At 37.0% G+C, this 18057-nt stretch overlaps 1 protein-coding gene across 4 annotated transcripts in view; it reads right to left on the bottom strand.

Moving 5' to 3' along the window:
- The window catches only part of MTFR1 (mitochondrial fission regulator 1), a 73551-nt gene that overhangs the window by 18917 nt on the left and 36577 nt on the right, over positions 1 to 18057 (bottom strand). For all 4 annotated transcript variants that reach the window (XM_045861506.1, XM_045861505.1, XM_045861508.1 and 1 more), the window contains one exon: positions 7036 to 7134. In XM_045861506.1, coding sequence (XP_045717462.1) covers positions 7036 to 7134 — 99 coding nt within the window. The remainder of the gene's footprint in view (positions 1 to 7035; positions 7135 to 18057) is intronic.

Below are 18057 nucleotides of genomic sequence, written 5' to 3'. Positions count from 1 at the left end.
AACAGAATATTTAAAATACAACAAAAGCATAAAAGTTCTGAAATTTACCGTAAAAAATGGAAGTATAATTTAATTGAATTAAATTTAAGTTTTGTTATAGTAAAACGTCTCAAGTCAGAAGATCATGAATAATAATTTTTTAAAAATTATCAGAGCACTTCCAACAAGTTGGAATAGGGTTTAAGTGAAAAAAAGAAAATGAAAACTTTTAAATGAAGAAAATGATTTAAGAGGCCAAAGAGATTTACTTATTAATGTATTTATCAGAAAGGTTATATACCATAACCCATGCTTTTTTTGAACCTTAATATTATCATTGACAAATCAAACTTTTGGAATATACATTAAATGCTTTTTCCTAAAATGTAAAACACCATGCAAACACATAATACTAATATAGTTATATGAGGAGGGACCCAAAAAAACTGGAGTACCTTCAAAGTACTCTCCATCTGATGCAATACACCTATCAAGATGTTTTTTCAATTGCTAAAAAGTTTTTGAATTCATCAATTTTGATCTCTTTTTGTGCTTCTGCCATTTTCTGTTTCACCTCTTCTACATGGCCAAAACGTTTCCCTTTGAGGCCCTTTTGCATCCAGGGACATAAAAAGGGGGGCGGGTGAGATCAGGTGAATAGGGGAGGGTACGGCATGGGGTTCAAGCAGTTTTTGATAAAAAATTGCTGAGCACTCAGCACAGTGTGGTCAGGTGCACTTGTAAATCACCCATCATGAAATGGCCAAACACATTCCAAGAGTCTTCAAAAAGAATTCATTGAAGCCAAACACAGCCCCTCACAACAATGCCAGATGGTACACTGATACAGATGGCTTTCTAGAACACTCACCTAGAGGAGGAAGCCTGTACATACTACAAAGGGCCTGCCCTCCAGAAGATAATTCCAGTTGTTTTCTTGGAGGGGGGGTCCCCTATCATAAGTTTAAAATATCTTTAATATTATGAATAAAATTTTAACTAAACATATCAGCTGCTGGTATGTGTAGCCATCATGTATCATTATTACCCAACATCAACTTAATAAAGTGGCATTAGAAAACTGACATTTTAATAACATACTAAAAATATCAAGTATTTAAAATGCCTTAAATTGGCTTTTAAGGAGGACAGGCAAGAGAGAGAACAAGTAGTAGCAAAAAGAGATTTAAAAGCCTAATCCTGAGCAAAAACAAAAACAGTAATGGAATTAAATTGAAAAGGCTTTCAAAGTATCAGTGTTTTTCATGTAGTGGAATAATCATGGTCACATGATAAAAAAGTACAAACATCAGGAAGTACATGTCAAGGAATATGGTCAAAGAAAAAGAAAAAAAGTATGCCTTGGCTGGTGTGGCTCAGTGGATTGAACACCAGCCATCGAGCTGAAAAGTCAGCAGTTCGATTCCCTGTCAAGGTCACATGCCTGGATTGCAGACCAGGTCCCCAGATGGGTGTGTGAGAAACAACGAATCCATGTTTCTCTGGCACATCGGTGTTTCCCTCTTTTGCTCCCTCCCTTCCCCTCTCTCTGAAAACAAAATCTTTAAAGAAAAATCAAAAATTAGATTTTTGCTTCTCCCTTATGTTGCAGAAATTTAGCCATGTATCAATAAAGAAACAGATATTTAGTAAAATGGATGTCTTATAAAGCTTAAATAATTTTATGTAAGTAGGCATCACAGCTGATCTCAAGAGCCCGAGAAATCTGTTAATGTTCTGTTCCTAACCATTACTGAAAACAGAATGCTATAATGATATTCCTATAACTTATAATAGGGAGATTCTAAATGGGTTGTGTGGAGATTCCTGAATAGGAAGATCCCCAAACCCAGGAGATGCTCCTATAACACAGAGTATTAATGGGATGTTTTATACAAGCTAGAGATTACAAAAGTAAAATCTGGATGATGTCCAGAGGTACGAGTTCATGAAGATCTGATTATAATTCTTTGTTTAGAAAGTAAAAATCTGTTCCAATACAGTTACTACTTTACAGTTTGACCTTAGGACTTCTTACTTTCCTGTAAGCTATAAAAACTGCTGTTTTCTTCTTAGATATTTTTATTAAAAGCAGCAAAATGATACTTTAAAAGTAATAACCACTCTGCTATACACCTGAAACTAATCCAAAATAATACTGAACGTAGCCCTGACTGGTGTGGCTCAGTTGTTTAGGCCTTGTCCCACAACGCAAAGGGTTGCCTGTTCATTCCCGGTCAGGGCCATGTGCCTGGGTTGTAGGTTTGGCCCCAGGGCACATATGAGAAGCAACCAGTATTGATGTTTCTCCCTGACATACATGTTTCTTTCCCTCTTTCTCCCTTCCTTTCCCCTCTCTCTAAAAATAAATACAATCTTAAAAAAATACTAAATGTAAAATGAAGTTGAAAATGAAACTGAAATTTAAAAATAATAAACACTCAAAAACATAAAAGTTAAACCCATTTTGTGGCAGCTTTTCTGAGTATTTTATAGCATAATTGGAGATCAAACATTTCTCAAATTGTTATTTGTAATACTTCATATATTAAACATGAAAAGCCGCTCTTCCCACAAATTTAAAAAAATAAACCATATTATTCCATGGTCTTAGTTTGCATTCATACTAGGCATTCATTATATTAATCACTGAAATATTACTGTGTCTATAACATGCTCAATGAAATGAAAAAGTTGCCAATTCCAGATATAGTAAAATCTGTATCATTTGTAACAGTGATTTATGTCATTAAAAAAGAGGCCTAACAAAGCCCCTGTGGAAACCAAGCTCATTCAGAAACTAAATAAAACTAAAAAGTAACAATATTAATCTTTTTTAAAAAGCCATTTTATGCCTCTCTAAAAATTACCAAAAAATAAAGGTGAATAGTTCTCTATTATTATCAGATTATAATTTTTACTGTGAGTGTAATTGTATCTAGATGTACAGTGATTTAATTTTGTTTATTGAAATAATTATTGAAACAGGTTTCATTGATTTCTTTCAAAGATTTTATTTATTTATTTTCAGAGAGAGGGGAAGGGAGGGAGAAAGAAAGGGAGAGAAGCATCGATGTGTGGTTGCCTCTCGCATGCCCCTTACTGGGGACCTGGCCTGCAACCCAGGCACGTACCCTGACCAGGAACCAAACCAGAGACCTCTCAATTCACAGAAAGATGCCCAACCCACTGAGCCACACCATTCAGGGCTCACTGACTTCTTTTTTAAAATAATGAAATCTAGTTCCCAAAGTGAACCATGGAAATGACAAAGTAGTTTTTGCTTTTTTAAAAATCTGAATTTAATCCAAGACTCTGGGTTGTATGATTTTCCAATTTGATAACATATTCTACTGATCTATCTCTATAATAAAGTTATTGCTTATAAACAGAATATTAAAACTACTTTAATAAAATAATATTCTGTTAGATGTGAGCTTTTCAAGCAAGGAACAATGTTATGTGTGGCACAGTGCAAGTGACCATACAAAATTATGTTATCTCTGTGGTCATTTGCACTATGACAAATGTCTTTGTTTCATTCATGAAATGATCAGGATATCACATGGGAATGTACAAATTTGTTGTAAATAGTATTTCCTCATATAGTTATATTATTTCGAAAAGCATGTGGCAATTATAGTAGTAACATAAAATTGTTAGAGAACTAATATAAAATACAATTAATTTAAAATACACTGATGGCTGATTTTAATACATTTGTAAATGGATATAACCTTACTAAAACAATAATTACAAATATTGCCACAAGATACAATTTTTAGAATTTGTGTTAAAATATGTTGTTAAATATATATATGCTTCATAAACCTATGGAGCTGATAAACCCCATCACCAGTTGGTTTGTCCCTGTGGTATATGCTTATGGCTTCTATTAAGACAGATTAATAACTTGCAAAGATGAAAACAAAAACAACAACAACAAAGGCCATTTCAGTTGTTGCTGAAATGTATGTACACTGAGTAACATAAGATGGGATGGGAAGGGCAACTCAGTGAAGGACCAATTAAGGTGAAGTCAGTGCAGGCAAGGGGACTGATAATGTGGAATTCTTGAAGTACAATTTTGATGCCACTACTGCCATGCATGGATGACTCATGGGAAGTTTGAAAAAGAAAAGACCAACTTACTGAAGGTTCCACCAAGGTCCTCTCCTACCATGGCTATTTTTAGTAGGGGGAGAAAAAAAAACAGTGAAAGGAATAAACTTTTTTTTTAAAATCATGGCCATTATAAACCTTAAAAATAAAATCAGTGCTTAATGATTTATAAGTATCCAAATTCCTCTTAGGAAGTGTGGAAAAGCATTTCATTCAGAGCAAAAATTCAGCAGTAGTGTATTTTTACTATTTTAAATAGTTCAACTAAATATTTTATACAAGTTAAATCATCTAAAATTCAATTATATTTCAAGAATCTTACTAAAGTAACTTCAGATAAGTTAAAATACTCTGATAATGTAAAACTATACTAAGGAAATGGATTCATTTAATAAAGTAAATAAAAGAAAAATACATAACATGTACAAAACTTAAAATACTTAGAATGACATATTAAAAAAGGTAGCTTTGTTCTCATGTGACTTTTCATAAAATAAACACACGAACTAGGATGTTCTCAGTTTCCTGCCAAAAAGGGTGTAATAGTAAATAGACACAGTCTATTTTATCACTATTTGTTTCTAGGCAAATACAAAACATGCATTCTTAAAAATTAACACAGTAAAACAGTAACCTCTAGTGTTTTTCCTCACAGACTTAATTATTCCTCTTTTCCTACCAATTCCTACCATAGTAAGAAAAATTAAAAGCAGAATTTCTGCATTTTATTACAATGACACACAGTGACACCAGCAAGCCAAGAGGTATACCTGTGTAAAGAACACTAATCTAAAGGACATAACACTTAATTAAAATGTTCTAGCCAACACTCAAGCCACTAATGTTTGAGTATTAATGGTTTCTATTCATGAAACACCTAGAATGGGGGTTAGTGAGGGAGAGAGGATGAAGAAGAAAAGGGAGAAGAGACTAGAGAGACGAGAGGGAGGAAAATATGTGTATGTCTCTCTCAAAATAACCTAGGAAGGTAAGAAACAGTATCCCTTGGTCCAACAGTGGTTCCTCAGTTCTAGACTTTCTATAGTAGTATTTACTCATGTTGGACTCTTAGACAGTTCAAATACATTCCATATCAATCAACTCCACCTCCACCCCAAAATGAAACGGAAAAAAAAAAAAGCAAAATGCATTTTTCAGTTTTACTACTCTAAACTGCATCCTTTAGATTTTCTGAAGACTCTACATTTTTCTTATTTCTGATAGATGTATTAAAAAATAGAAGATATAGAGTAAAAATAGTAGATTTAAAATATCTAAGTAGCAGATAAAATACCTACTTTACAGACTCAGTATGCTACGAAACTGCCTGGAAGTTAAAACTCACACTACAAACAAATGTCTTCTGTCTTCCACTACAATATCTCTCTTTATTCCACTCTGTAGGTTAATTGATCTCTTTTCAAATACAGCTCCTAAACTAAATCTAATAGTCTTTTTCTACTCATAATCTTTTATGTGACTAATAATACTGAGAAAGAGAATCCTTCCAAGGAAATGTACTTGGCTCTAGTACTTCAGCCTACTGACTGTCAGGGCAGATTTGGGTTGCTAACAGAAAATCCAAGGTTACCTACATGTCCTATTATATGTCTCTAGCTATATGAATACAAATGTTGAAGCAAGTTATTCTGCCACTAGTTTAAGTTGATAAAAAGAAAATTTTAATGGAACTGAGCAAATCAGAAAAAATTTAATTAGCCTTCGTTACAACAGTTATTTAAAGGAAGTTGGCAAATCAGTAATTGTTTCTAAATAAACTGAATTCTCAGAAATTATGCTAGAGACTCACTACCATAGATCTCTTCATTTTCATTACTTTTTTGAAAGCCTATAGTTTGATAATAATCACTCCTTAGAAAGTTCTAACCTGTCAATTTCTAGACTGATGCACAAAGGTTCTGCCAGTCAATTTGTAAACAGGACTATTAGCACAATGAGCAACTTCTTAGTCAAATTGAACAAACATTAATTGCTGCCACTTACTTAGAAACAGACATTTTTTTTTTACCTCTCTCCAACAAGAAGAGTGATTTGTGAATATGACATAATATCAAATAAGCTCACAGGGGCACTTCTGAACTTTTGAATTACAAGTTAAATGTATCATCCACATTTTATATGCTAATTTATTATTTAAAATTGATATAGATCTTTGCTGGACTTTATATTTTTAAATGTTGAACTAAAAGGTTCTGTGTATAACTGTTATACAGAATTAATGAAAAACAGAACAAAGCTATGGGATAAATGTCTAACACTGTATTAGTAATAAGGAACAAAAGCCCAAAGCAAGAAAATAGTTTATCTCCGAGCAAAAAGTAGAGTTGCCCCTGATTTGGTGCTAGCAGATGCTAAGACCTGAGTATTCAAAAGCATTCTTATTTTCAGGTTTCACTATCACCTCATTCAAAAAAAACCACAATTACCTCTTTGTCTTAACACTGTTGTTGCCAAGGCAGTAGTTCCCACAATTAATGATTTGCTTTAAACCAAAGGTGGAAAAAGCAAGTTACATGGTATGCAAAGAGACATCTTAAGAATAAACTAGGGGAACAGAGCTGTTGTCCAAAGAGGAAGGTGTAACAACTAAAGAAAATAATGGTGGTACCTGAAGTTTGTAAAGTAATACAAGGGCTACTACGTTCAAGGTCACCTGGGAATTAACTGCTTGGCTTATTATGTGCTTCTAAATCCTCACATATGTACTCTTAAGAAGGATAAATGTCTTAAAGATCTTGAATAATCACTTCACAAAGGAACTGAGACTTCTATAAAGATTTTAGTATGGTTTTTATCCTCTCTTATTTTATTGATAGTGGCATTAATGGGAGGGAAGATTAAAAAATACTATTAAAGTTGTTTTATCTAATTATATTTTTAATACATTAATACAAAATGTTGAAATATATATACCTGAAACTGAACTCTTGGACACTGGATCAGAGATAAATTAGTACCAATTTTCCTTACGATACTTCGAGATGAACCATATGGCTTCCTAGACCAAAGTACCTGAGGAAGTAGAAAAATACAAAAGTTTAATTACATAACTTATATTACTCTAATACAAAGAAGTGGACAATTAATCGCATAACATGCTGACACATTAATTATGGGATCAGAATGTCTAAATGTTATGGGAAATAAGCTAATATTTATTTTTTAAAAAGAATATATATGGCTAATTACCATTTATGCAATAAGGTTTAATGTAGGTCTATAGAAAAATAACTAGCAATTGTAAAATAATTCTATATTTGAAGTAAAAACATTATCTATTTTTATTAGGTTTTCCCACTATTCTGCAAAGGAAATACCTTTATCTCTTACACTATATTTTTAGTCTTAGAATTTTAGATACATATACATTTTTTAAAACTGTGACTACTTTTCCTATAATGGACTTTTCAAAACAAACCTAAAGCAGTACAGAGTTCAGAATCTGAATTTGCACCACCCATTTTGTTTGCTACACAAGAACACCTGGCCAAGAGTGAGCAGGGGTCAAAGTCCAGTTGCATTACATTTTCTTGTGAGGCCTTGTCCCCAGGGCAAATGCCCCTTTTCCTACTTTACAAAAAGGAACTAAAATGCACTAGTGGTGGCCCTAATGAACAAAATTTCCCAGATGAAATCATAATACAAAGAGGACATTATGCTATGCTTAAAGCAAAAACAGAAACAAACACCCAAAGCAAAAAACAAACAAAAAGCACACATGTAGAGTGTTAAATCATTACGAGCTGTACCTTGAAACTTCCAAGTATATGATCTTTCCTTAAAGAGAAAAACTATCCATTTGTTTTGAGTGCTACACTTGAAAGCTGAGACAGAAGAAGAGGTAAAGGGAGATAGTGTGCTATTAAAAGAAGTTTTAAAAGAATGAGATTGATATACTATTACATTGCATTCATTAAACTTTAACATTCAATTATGTTATAAAACTAAATAAGTACCAAACCAGATTAAATGTATTCTAAGCAAGACACCGACCCCTTCTTAAAGTCACTCCATGGACATTCTAATTTAAAGAATGAAATTAATTACAAACAGTATGATGAATGGAATTACTCTAATATAAACAGTATGACCAATTAATAGTTGTTATTGTAAACAGTGGTGCCAACAACACACAACCCAAAGTAGACCTCTGACCATTTAAAAAGCATGAACGACTCATAAAATGAACATAGATGCAATCTGACTTCTTATATTTTAGCAACCAAATCCAATTTAGGGATAACAGTATGAGTTAAAGTGTGGATCATGGGGGAACATAGATGATACTTCTGGCATCTGCCTCAGCTGTTATATAATTCCCCTCATAATGTTACAAGTTTTACTGACTGTTACCTGGGAGAGTTCCTATAACTGGCAACTATAACCAACAAAACTGTAGCCTTTATTTTGGAAACATAAAAAGATGGTACATACTGGAAAATTGGTCAGTAGAAAGCTAAGACATCAGTATTGAAATATGAATATTAAACTAAGAATACATGAGGCAAAGTTACTCTGATGCCTGGAAAGAAATTATCTGTAGTTCAGGAACTCAAATTATACCTACCAATGTTCATACAGAAGATTATCACATGAATATTGTTAGTAACACATGAGGATTAAGAGAAGGAAAAATACCCTCACTCAAGGACACTAAAGGAGAATGGAAAGCATCACAGTTTTACAAAGTTAACATAAGAGGTCAAGAAAAAAAAACATGGGCAAGCACTGTATTTTGCTGTGTATCATGCACTCCCATGTAAAATGTGCACCCAAGTTTTTGGCCCAAATGTTCCAGAAAAAATCTTTTAATTTTGTAATTCAAGTTTTTATTTATTTATATTTAGAAACCAATTATTGTACTCCAGAGTATTATTTTGCACATGGATATCATTATTGCTTTCTAGAGTTACACTATTAACACATAAGTGTAAATAAAAGAATTAAAAACATCTACATAGATACGAAATTAGTACTACCCATGTATAATGTGCATCCTTATTTTTCCCTCAAGTTTTTGAGCAAAAAAGTGAATGTTATACATGGCAAAATATGGTGATTCTAAAACAGTATTTAAGCAGTCTTTAGCTTATACATGTTAATAAGTCTCGATCTTTTAAAAACAGATCCATAGATAGCCATGACCTGAATGGCTCAGGGGGTTGGGTGTCATCCAGCGAATTGAAGAGTTGTCAGTTCAATTCCTGGTCAGGACACATGCTTGGGCTGCAGGCCAGCTCCCCAGCTGAGGGCGAGCGAGGGACAACAGTTCATTTCTCTCTCACATTGCTGTTTCTCTAGCTCTCTTTCTCCCTCCTTTTCTCTCTAAAAATAAATAAAATCTTTAAAAATATAGATACATAGGGCAATAGTATGTATACCTTTCAGTTATTTCTCTTCTTGAGTCTTCATTTAGTCACAAGTCAAAACTCAAGGACACAGGAATAGTGGAACACTATGCATCACAATATGACAACTACATAGTCTGAAGGGAATCTCCTGTTCCTCCAGTAAACAAAGATCAACTGGAGATGAAGATGGGGCGGGGGGGGGGGGGGAAGCAAGCTCACAAACAAAAATTTACAAAGCATTTGCCAAGATCAGGAACTAATGTTCATGCCAGCTTTTAGAATTCCTTGCTGTTCATGCTTCAGGGCTGTTTTCAACTATTACCTTCCCATCTGCTTATCAGAACAAAAGAATTCCAGGTGAACACAAGAGAAAGTGAACACAGACTGAGCTTTTACATATAAGGAGTAAGACTATTTGGAATTATTCAAAATTTAAGGAAGTAAAAGACAGATTGCTTTATGGGATTGTTTTTTCAAGTATACATAGTAGATTAACATAATGTTATTCTTCTGTTATTTATGAATTGCATAGCAGTTAGCACCAAGAAATAAGAAGTATCTATGTAAGCTAATGACTGGAATATTTAGAAAGAAGAGCCATAACCTTTACTGGACTATAGAAAAAAGTGAGCAGCTGACTTCCAGGACCTCTGCAGCTTGGTCTTTACTTATTTTTTTTTCTTTTCAGCACTCACGGAGGGGAAGAAATTATAAATGGCTACGAAGAAATAATGAACAGATGGTACTGAACAGTCACCATCTGTACGCTGGGAGGCTATATGACCCAAGTACATCTCCTACCCTAATGGTGGCTGAACTGTGTCTTGTCAGTATACTTGTTTGGAGAAGCAAAGATTTCCTCTAAAGATAAACTCTTCTTAATATTTTTTTCAGATGTAAGATAGAGGGCAGGAAAGAAAAATGTCATTACCAGGTAATTCGATGTCATTAATAAGAATTCAATTCCATTAAGAAGCAATTAAATAGTAACTTATGCATAAAAACTACTGATAATCTCATAATGAATCTCTGTATCTCTGTGTGCATGTCTGTGGTCTCTGTCTAGTAGTGACAGTCCATAACGTTTAGCAAGTGTTTGAAAGTGATGACAGCAAGGAGGAGGATGATGGAAGGAAAGCAACTTATTATTTTTTAAAAATATATTTTATTGATTATGCTATTACAGTTGTCCCATTTCCCCCCTTCACTCCCCTCTACCCTGTACACCCTCTCCCACCAACATCCCCCCCTTTAGTTCATGTCTATGTGTCATACTTATAAGTTCTTTAGCTTCTACATTTCTCATACTATTCTTACTCTCCCCCTATCTATTTTCTACCTATTGTCTATGCTACTTATTCTATGTACCTTTTCCCCCTCTCTCCTCCTCCCACTCCCTTGTTGCTAACCCTCCATTTGATCTCCATTTCTGTGGTTCTGTTCCTGTTCTAGTTGTTTGCTTAGTTTCTTTTGGTTTGGCTTTAGGTGTAGTTGTTAATAATTGTGAGTTTGCTGTCCTTTTACTATACATGTTTTTTTTAAATCTTCTTTTCTTAAATAAGTCCCTTTAACATTTCATAAAATAAGGGCTTGGTGATGATGAACTCCTTTAACTTGACCTTATCTGAGAAGCACTTTATCTGCCCTTCCATTCCAAATGAAAGCTTTGCTGGATAGAGTAATCTGGGATATAGGTCGTTGTCTTCCATGACTTGGAATACTTCTTTCTAGCCCCTTCTTGCTTGTAAGGTTTCTTTTGAGAAATCAGCTGACAGTCTGATGGGAACTCCTTTGTGGTTACTGTCCCCTTATCTCTTGCTGCTTCTAGGATTCTCTCCTTCATTTTTACCTTGGCTAATGTAATTATGATGTGCCTTGGTGTGCTTCTCCTTGGGTCCAACTTCTTGGGGGCTCTCTGAGCTTCCTGGACTTCCTGGAAGTCTATTTCCTTTGCCAGAATGGTGAAGTTCTCCTTTATTATTTGTTCAAATACGTTTTCAATCTGTTGCTCTTCCTCTTCCCCTGCTGGTACCCCTATAATTCGGATGTTGGAACGTTGAAAGATGCTCTGGAGGTTCCTAAGCTTCTCCTCATTTTTTGGAATTCTTATTTCTCCATTCTTTCCTGTTTGGTTGTTTCTTTCTTCCTTCTGGTCCACTCTGTTGTTTTGAGTCCCAGTTTCCTTCCCATCACTATTGATTCCCTGTGCATTTTCCTTCATTTCTTTTATTGTAACCTGCATTTGTTCATCTAATTTGCAACCAAAATCAACCAATTCTGTGAGCTTCCTGGACTTCCTGGAAGTGTTTTGAACTGTGCATCTGATAGGTTGGCTATCTCTCGGTCGCTTGAAAGGATGAGTTCTGGAGCATTGATCTGTTCTTCTGTTTGAGCCATCTCTTTTTTTTTGGTCTGGTCGCTCCTGTTATAGTGAGGGGCGGAGCCTTAGGTGTTCACCAGGACTGGACACCCAAGTCGCTAGACTGTGACACTGCATGTGGGGGTGGGGTTGAGAGGGAACAATGGCGGTAGCCACGTTCTCCATGGGACCTCAGTTCCTTCCCTGGGATCCTGGGTTGTGCGCTCTGCCCTGCTCCACAATCGCTGCCTCACTGGGTCTTCCAGCTGCCGCTTGCGTACTCAGTGTCCACCCGCTACGATTTTGCGCGCCCCAGATGCCTCATGCACTCAACTGTCTCTACTGTCTGCGCCCGACCCACGCCTGGCTGCTTGTCTCTGCCCCTCCTACCAGTCTGGATGAACGGGTCTATTTTAACTTCTTGTCTGTCCAACTTCCATTCAGATAAATTTTGTCAGTTCTGGATGTTATTCTGCCTCTAAATTGTTGTTGTTCCAGTCTTGGTAGTGCATGGAGGTACGGTGCATCCACCTATGCCTCCATCTTGGACGGAAGTCCTTTTTTACAAAAAACAAAAACAAAAACAAAACACTGTGAAATGCTACTGTAGAAGTGCTGAAATGTGAAGCTGGAATCTGAAGCTGTCATCTGTCCCATCATGATGACCGTACTCAAGCTTTATGTGGTAATTCATTTGTTATAGACTGGTTTAATCTCCACTGTTCTTTGATACACACCATTTAACAAGAAAAAGTATAAATTTAATTCTAAACAAAAATATTTTCTCAATATATAGTATTTATATACAATATTAATGTAAGGGTTCTTATTCTTAGAGTCACATATCCCTGAAATTACATGCAAAATAGTGTGTGTATATAACATTATTCCGGGAAGGATATCAATACTATTATCAAATTTTCAGGGAGTCTAGGACCCAACAAAGAAAAATTCTTAATTCCAAGGAAGTCAGGAGAAAATTAAATGTTTGTTCTGAAAGGAAGGTGGCAGAGGTAGGAAGATGAAACTCTGTGACAATTTCCAAATCCCCAACTGAAGGTAACACTTCCTCAATTTTTCTTCCTTGCACTGCACTCCCAGCCACATTCACATCCTTCAAAGAACAAAAGGAAAAAAAATACCATTTTTAGGTATTACTGGAAATATATTACTAATATACATTAGATATTTGCTATAACTCTTTCAACATAAAATACTCAGATTAAAAGACTCACGTTAGCTTAGTATTATTCTTGAGTCCTCTATTTAAAAAACACAGGGCCTGGCAGAAGTAATGTCTGCTTGAGTGTGGTTGGTAGGGTACTAACATGGGTGAGATAATTTATAGTTTTAATTTGAACATTTCACCTAAAATGTCATATGGTGTGCTTGAGTGTGATATTGTTATGTTGCAAAATTACACGCTTATGAAATTGAAATAAAAGACTTTGAAATTAAAAAAGGGGCGTTATTTTTGTGATGTCTAGTAAAGATGGCAGCGTGGGCAGACATGCTTTGCTTCTTTGCACAACCACATCAAAGTTACAACTGAAATATAAAACAACCACCACTCAGAACCATCAGAAAACTGAATGGAAGTCTGACAACTACAGAATTAAAGAAACCACATCCATCCAGACTGGGAGGTGGAGCACAGACTCAAAACAGGCTGGTCCCTCACCCATGTGTGGTATGTAAAAATTCAGGAGGGATATCCCAGGAGCAAGGAGGCCCAGCCCCACACCAGGTCCCTCAGCCCAGGGACCAGGAAGGTTCCAGTGCCAGGAAGATAATCACAACTTCTGGCTGCAAAAACCAGCAGGATTGAGTCAGTGGAAGAAATATCTAGAGTCCCAAGCAGTTCCTCTTAAAGAACCCACACAGAAACTCACCTACTCAGAGTCACTCCCTCTGAGCTCCAACACTGGTGTAGCAGTTTGAAAGGTACTGGTGGTACATAGGGAGGAACTGAAGTGTCTGGAATCAAGGTGAGCAGACGCCATTGTCCCTTTTCTAAACCTTCCTGCTTTAGAACCAGCAAGCTGGTGCTATATCTGAGACTCCATCAACCTAACACTGTTTGATCTGCCTTGGAGATCCCCCAGACTCTGCCCCATCCAATTTACTGGCCCACCCAAGCTGCCTTTCCATAAAAATGGCTGGTGTTAGCTCATGCTTAACAACTTTCTAAATCCTCTCAAACAAGCAACAGATGGCCTCAGTAAGCCCCCATCCCGGCACTAGCAGCAACCAGCCTAGATCCACACCTTGGCTTCACCTGCGATTCTCCAAGCCCAGCACAAGTAGCAGCCATCTCAGATTGCATTATATCTCAGGCTGGATTCCCTGGGCAACACATTAAGTTGGGGCTGACCTTAGCCTGCACCACCTGGGAAACCCCAGGGCCAGCACACACACTGGACAGCTACAGACCACATCGTAGCACCATCATCCTGCCCCTACACAGCTGATATTCCCATGGGGGGCAGAGGCTGGTGGTCCGTTTTGCTCTTTGCAGCTGAATGACCTGGGTAAATCCCTCCCATTGATCTGCCAATTGCAACCAAAGCTCAACTACAAGAGGACAGTGTACTGAGCCCACACAAGGGTGTACCTTGAGCTCCCAGCTTGGGTTAAAAGGGAGGCTGGGTGACTGGATCAACCCTACAGGACACCTACTACATTAGGACACACTACCAAGATGCAGAGCTCTGCCTAACAGAGAAACAAACCCAGCAAGGTAGCCAAAATGAGGAGACAAAGAAACTTGGACCAAATGAAAGAACATAACAAAACTTCAGAAAAAGAGGTAAACAAAATGGAGATAAGCAATCTATCAGATGCAGAGTTCAAAATACTGTTTACAGGGATGCTCAAGGAACTTAGTGAGGACCTTCACAGCATAAAAAAGATCCAGTCAGAAATGAAGTATATACTAATTGAAGTAAAGAACAATTTACAGGGAAACCACAGTAGAGCGGGTGGATGAAACCAAGATTCAAATCAATTATATGGAATAGAAAGAAGCAAAAAACAACCAATCAGAACAAAAATAAAAGAGAATCCAGACTTCCAGCCAAGACAGAGGCAAAGGTAGACACTGTGCCTCCTCCCACAACCAAAAGAAGGACAACAACAAATTTAAAAACAAAAAACTAACCAGAACTGCCAGAAAATTGAACTGTATGGAACTCCAACTACCAAGGAGTTAAAGAAAAAACATTCATCCAGACCAGGAAGGGCGGGGATGGGCAGCCAGGGTGAAGAGGGCTTGCGGCAAGGCAGTGGCTAGAAGACCAGGAAAGGTAGCAGCTGGTGGACAGGACGGATCCACATTCGTGTGCACATAAACCAGGAGGAACAACTGGGGAACAAGACAGATTGTGTAACCCAGGGTTCCAGTTCGGGGAAATAAAGCCTCAAAACCTTTGACTGAAAACACCTATGGGGTTGCGGAGGCAGGAGAACTCCAAGCTTCACAAGAGAGTTCATTGAAGAGACCCACAGAGTCCTAGAATGTACACAAACCCACCCACCTGGGAATCAGCACCAGAAGGGCCCAATTTACTTGTGGGTAGCAGAGGAAGTGACTGAAAGCCAGCAGAGAGCAAAGCAAGTGACAATGTTCTCCCTCCAAACCCTCCCCCACATACAGTGCCTCAATGTAGCCATGTGTATTACCCAGTCCTGGTGAATACCTAAGGCTCTGCTCCTTATTATGTAACAGGCGTACTCACACACAAAAAATATGACCCAAATGAAAGAACAGATCAAAGCACAAAAATAGAACTAAGTGATAAAGAGATAGCCAAACTATCAGATGCACAGTACAAAACACTGGTAATTGGGATGCTCACAGAAATGGTTAAGTATGGCCCCCAAAATAGAGGAAAAAGTGAAGGCTAGGAAAAGTGAAATAAAGGGAACCAACAGTGAGGGGAAGGAAACTGGGACTCAAATCAACAATTTGGACCAGAAGAAGGAAATAAACATTCAGCCAGAACAGAAGGAAGAAACAAGAACTCAACAAAATGAGGAGAGGCTTAGGAACCTCTGGGGCAACTTTAAACGTTCCAACATCCAAATCAGAGCGGTGCCTGAAGGAGAAGAGGAAGAGAAAGAAATGGAAAACTTAGTTGAAAACATAATGAAGGAGAACTTCCCCAATCTGGCCAAGGAAATAGACTTCTAGGAAGTTTGGGAAGCTCAGAGTGCCCCAAAGAAGTTGGACCCAAGGAAGCACACACCAAGGCACATCATAGTTACATTACCCAAGATTAAAGATAAGGAGACAACCTTAAAAGCAGCAAGAGAAAAGGAGACAGTTACCTACAAAGGAGTTCCCATAAGACTGTCAGGGCTTTCTCAAAAGAAACATTGCAGGCAGGAAGGGGCTGGAAAGAGGTATTACAAGTCATGAAAGGCAAGAACCTACATCCAAGATGACTCTATCCAGCAAAGCTTTCATTTAGAACGGAAGAGCAGACAAAGTGCTTCCCAGATAAGGTCAAGTTAAAGGAGTTCATCATCACCCAGCCCTTATTATATGAGATGTTAAACAAACTTATCTAAGGAAAAGAAGATGATCAAAAAATACAATGACAACAGCAATGACAACAAACCCACAATCATCAACAACTGAACCTAAAAAACAAAGAAAAAATACAAAAAATGAACTAAGCAAACAACTGGAACAGGAACAGATTCACAGAAACAGAGATCACATGGAGGGTTTTCAGCAGGGAGGGGATGGGGGGAAAATGATGAAAAAGGTACAGGGAATAAGAAGCATAAATGGTAGGTACAAAATAGAGAGGGGGAGGTTAAGAATTGTATGGGAAATGAAGAAGCCAAAGAACTTATATGTACAACCCATGTACATGAACTAATGGGAGGGAATGCTGGTGGAAGTGGGGGTACAGAGCAGAGGGGAATAAAGGGACAACTATAATAGCATAATCAATAAAAGATATTTTAAACAAAGGGAGAATCCAAGAAAATTAGGATAGTGTAAGCAGCCTCTGGGACAACATTTGCCTCACTGGGGTACCAGAAGAAGAGGAGAAAGGGTAAGAAATTGGAAATCTATTTGAAAAATAATGAAAGAAAACTTCCCTAATTTGGTGAAGGAAATAGACAAGCAAGTCCGTGAGAGCAAGCAAGAGAGTCCCATACAAGATGGCTGCAAAGAGGCCCACTCCAAGACACGTCATTAACTGAAATGCCAAAAGTTAAAGATAAGGTTAGAATCTTAAAGCAGCAAGAGACAAGAAGTTAGTTACCTACAGGGGAGTTCCCATAAGACTGTCAGCTGATTTCTCAAAGAAGCTTTTCAAGCCAGAAGGGATTGGCAAGAAATATGCAAAGTCATCAAAATCAGGGACCTATAGCCAAGATTGCTCTACCCAGCAAAGGTATCATTTAGAATCAAAGGGCAAATAAAGAGCTTCCCAAACAAGAAAAAAAGTGAAGGAGTTCATCATCACCAAACCATTATTATATGAAATGTTAAAGAGACTTATTTAAGAAAAAGAAGTGATCCAGTCATCCCACTGCTGGGATTATACCCTAAGAATCCTGAAACAATTCAAAAGAAGCTATGCACCCCAGTGTTCATAGCAGCATTATTTACAATAGCAAAGTGCTAGAAACAGTCTAAGTGCCCATTAGTAAATAAGTAGATGAGAAAACTGTGGTACATTTGCACAATGGAATACTATGCTGCAGAAAAAAAAAGAACTCATGCTCTTCGTCACAGCATGTATGGAACTAGGGAGTACCTGCTAAGTGACATAAACCAGGTGGCAAAAGACAAATACCATATGATCTCACCTGTAAGTGGAACCTAATGAATAAAACGAACAAATGAGTAAAATAGTACCGGAGACATGGAAATAAGGAACAAACTGACAGGGACCAGAGGGGAGAGGAATAATAGGGGAAAGAAGGGGAAGAGTATAGTCAAGGAACATGTATAAAGGATCCATGGTAAAGGACAACAGGGTAGGGATTCACTGTGGGGTGGGGGGAGCTGAGCAGGGGAGACCAATGGGGTAAAAATTGGGACAACGATAATTGAACAATAAAAAAAGATCAAAACTATGAACAATAAAATGGCAATAAATAAAATATGTCAACAATTGAATTAAAAAAACACAAACTAAGCAAGCAAGCAAGAACAGAAACAGAAACATGAATACAGAGCATGTTTTGATGGTTGCCAGA

This window comes from Phyllostomus hastatus, unplaced genomic scaffold (assembly GCF_019186645.2).
Source record: "Phyllostomus hastatus isolate PE091 unplaced genomic scaffold, TTU_PhHast_1.1 phas_scaffold_21, whole genome shotgun sequence".
NCBI classification, from domain to species: domain Eukaryota; kingdom Metazoa; phylum Chordata; class Mammalia; order Chiroptera; family Phyllostomidae; genus Phyllostomus; species Phyllostomus hastatus.
Note: the sequence above shows the minus strand (reverse complement) of the source record. Positions and strands in the feature narration are given on the sequence as shown.